General features: G+C 48.8%; 1 protein-coding gene across 5 annotated transcripts in view; it reads left to right on the top strand.

The window, feature by feature from the left end:
* Positions 1 to 3781, top strand: part of SIDT1 (SID1 transmembrane family member 1) — a 111085-nt gene that overhangs the window by 90553 nt on the left and 16751 nt on the right. For all 5 annotated transcript variants that reach the window (XM_019527489.1, XM_019527491.1, XM_019527488.1 and 2 more), the window contains 2 exons: positions 1651 to 1724; positions 2596 to 2719. In XM_019527489.1, coding sequence (XP_019383034.1) covers positions 1651 to 1724; positions 2596 to 2719 — 198 coding nt within the window. The remainder of the gene's footprint in view (positions 1 to 1650; positions 1725 to 2595; positions 2720 to 3781) is intronic.

The following is a 3781-nucleotide window of genomic DNA, read 5'->3' on the forward strand; positions in this document are numbered from 1 at the left end:
GAGGCCCGAGGGGGGCCCAGCAGGGAGGTGGCTGTTCTGGTCCCTACTTAGGAAGACGGAGGCAAAGAAATCCTTAAACATGTTAGCTTTGTCATCTGGTGTGACGACCAAATTTCCCAACGCGTCCTGCAGGGGCCCCACATTACCCGGGACCTTCTTTTTACCCCCTATGTATTTAAAGAAGGACTTCTTATTGTCCTTAATCTGGGAAGCTAGTCCTAATTCCATCTCTGCCCCATCCTCTCATCCCATCCAATAGGTATGACTGTACCTATTTCCAAAGTGTTAGGTCCTAAACTTGCCCATCTTCTGGCTCAACCCTGTAATCTGGGTAAAGACAGACCAATACAGACATGCCAGCATTTCATACTGGAAGCCAGCGGAAACCTCAGCCATGGGCTGGTTGCTAGAGCAGGAGGGGATAGAAGCATGTGGGCAGCTCCTTCAGAAACAAAGTGACACCTCCTGTGTAGCAGCCCAGGCCTACTGAACTGCATACCCAGTGCTCCTATTTAACAGGCACGTGCCTTGCAGGGCAGGAAGGGTTTTGGAGAGCTAGGTAGGGCATTCTGACCCCTGTGGTCAAAGGAGTTTTAGTTTGCTGCACCCCAAATCATTTAAGGCACATTACGCTGCTGAATTTCCTACAGTGGCTGAAATTAATGTGCAATATACTGCTGAGGCATGCAAACACTGACACCATTAAAGCAGTTCAAAAGCATTCAGTCCGCTTGAAAGTGTCATGCTCAGACGCCTCACATTTCATCTACACATGGCCTCTGTCTCTAGCCTCTTCCCAGGTATTCCAGTCTCTCACCCCTTACAGGTTTTACTTTGAAATGTATATGTAGCTCCCTGCTTTCTTATGTCATGTCGGAGGCAGTTTGTTGATGTGCTTACCATTTTCTAAATCGGGTGAACTGATTTGCATCACACGGTTCGAATCCAATTTGAATTCGAATTAAGGGTTAATAGATGATTTGATCATTGACAGTCAGTGAGGTTTTCTTGCATTTTTTCACTTCTGCAGTAGAGACAGCAGGGGGTGTTAGGCACTGCCCACCACTCAGAGTCATAAAACTGCCCTAACTTGCTACACCTGGTAGTGGGCATGAGCAACAGCAAGCCCTACACATCTGCCATATATACATGTTAATTAATACAGTTTATATTGACTAGTTTGGACTGCCATGGTCTGCATTAACTTTAATCCTCATTCAGTGAGGATTAGATAATTCAGACTGGAGCTAATTTTAATTTGGACTACAGGCGTTCACATATATGTAGTGACGGCTATAGTCTGGATTAAGCCTAGAAAAACATGATGTCTTTAAACAGCCAGAGTATTTAAGCAGTGTGGCCCCTTGCCTGCTACCTCAGATCACACATGTAGCTTCAGAATCGGTTAAAGAGCCAGAGACTGTTATGACTATGCCAGGTCTTTGCCAACACTGGGGATCCATGGTCTGTAGGTGCAGTGAGACAGGCCGTGGGCTGGGCTCTTCGGAAGGCAAAGTTAGTAGGGGGCACGTTGTGGTATTTGTGTCTTACCTGAAAGGACAAGGCTGCCTTGATCCGACTTGCTCTGCCTTCAGTGTTGTAAGGACAAGCTAATGCCAGCTCTCTGTCCAATCCCCCCCTTCTCTGCAGGTTGTGAATGTGACGGGCAATCAGGACATTTGTTACTACAACTTCCTGTGTGCGCACCCCTTGGGTGTCCTGAGGTGAGTGAACCCCAGCATGTACTTTCCCCTTCTGGGTGCGAGACTGTCTCTCAGCCACACCTGCTCGAAGACTGTTGTCTTTCTCAGATACTGCTTCATGGGGAAGGGAACCTCCTTAGGAGAGCGTGTTTTATACTGGCCCAGTTTATGAAGATGGCATTCATGACATCCTTAGGAGGGCAGGGCTGGGAGTAGGGTCTCCCCATGCCCTGTCTGAATGGCAGGGATGATTTTCCATTGAGACAGTCAGTGGAGCCCAGAGCCCTCAGGCACAAGGGAAGACAAACTGCGAGTGCCAGACTTTGAGTGGAGTATTTGCATGGGAGTCCCCAAAGGTCATTCCTACGGCTGTCCTGACAAACATCTACTCACTGGATGGGGGGAGGGCCACAGGGCTGCTCAGCCTTTACTTCAGACACCTGGGGAGTAGCAGCTTTTCAGAGGGGTCCAGGTCAGCCTGGCTGGGTCAAAGAAGTCACTGTTCAAAGGGACAGCATGGAAGAACCTTGTTGGGGTGTCTAGTAAATCGGATCACTGGGCCAGGCCAGACCTGCTCTGCTGAGCAGCTAAGGCTGTGGGGCATGTGAAATCAGACACCTTGGATCCTCATTGCTGCTGTGCCAAACCTTCCCTCCAGCTTAAGACTACCTGTGTTTTTTGGGTGCCATACCCTGGCCAGAGTTGGGCAGGAGGTCAGACTAGCAGGAGGATACTACTGGCCCTTCTGGCTTTAACATACATGTCTTTGCTGCCTGCTTGAACCAGCCCAGGTTTGGGGTGATTGACTGGTCTGTTCCAACCTGCCTTGCTCCAACTCACCTTTGTGGCACGTGCCCATCTACATCTTAGGGATATCCTTTCCTCCCCACAGTGCCTTCAACAATGTCCTCAGCAACATGGGCCATGTGCTGCTGGGCTTCCTCTTCCTGCTGATTGTGCTGCACAGAGACATTCTCCACCGCCGTACCACAGAAGCCAAGGAGACCTGCACATTGGTAGGGATTGCGAGGCTGGGACAGGGGGAGAGGCTGAGTGGAGAGAGTTGAATGGGGGGCTCCCTGGTGCCTATGCTCTGCTGGGCAAGATAGCGTTTCCAGATGCCATGAGGAGGAGGGTGGTGAGCAGGATTTGTTTGCTGAGATGCTGGAGGGGGAGGGGAGGCATTCTTCTGGCAAGGAGCTGGTGCTGGATCTGTCATGTGGCCATTGCCATGTGTCAGCCAGAGCTGAACTTGGGTATTAGCAGCAGCACTAGCACAGAGTGAAGGAGAATCCTGCTTTGTGTGTCACAGGCCAGCAGGGCACTGAGTGTATCAATTTTATCACAGGCCAACTGGGCTGTTTGATTCAGTTTTGGGTTGAGGAGGCAAAGTTGGGAGTGAAGCAAAGGCAAATTTATTATAGCTTACACACACACAACAGTTAACAGAAAGATAAATGCAATAAGCAGTTAATACAGTATTGAAGAGCTAATAATAAATAATAACAACAGATAGATAGATCAGTTCTGTCGCAGGCCAACTGGACACTGTGAGGGTATTAGCCACTGGGCTGTTCAAAACAGCAGATAGACAGACATGGGTTGGCGACTTATCAATAGTCGCTCAATGCCAGGTCCGTGTCAAGTGATTCCAGCGAAGTCAGGTATCCCTTGATCAATGCTGTCAGAGGGTTACTGGGGAAGGTCCCTGGATCAGGAACCGATCCTCACTCACACCAGGAATCTGGGGTCCGGGCGTGGGACAGAAATGACTGTTCTGTTCCCTCCTTCCTGCTGGTTACCTGCTGCACATGCTTTTTATACCTAGTCTTATGCTAGTCTGTTGGCCTCAGAGCCACTCATAATGTTGCCCTATAGTTGTTACCCTATGGGATTGAAAAATGTTAAAATTATCATAAAAGGTTACTACCCAGACTTGGGTTTATCCAATCAGCAAATTATGATTCAGCACCTTTAGGTTTGAAATTGACATTGCTCTGCCTAAGTTCCAACCCCTTTTAGGCTTCATTTGAATATGCTTTCTTGGGATATGTTTGCTTGGAATGTGTTGGGTGTGC

Source organism: Gavialis gangeticus, unplaced genomic scaffold, assembly GCF_001723915.1.
Source record: "Gavialis gangeticus isolate Ggan-Ray unplaced genomic scaffold, GavGan_comp1, whole genome shotgun sequence".
NCBI lineage: Eukaryota > Metazoa > Chordata > Crocodylia > Gavialidae > Gavialis > Gavialis gangeticus.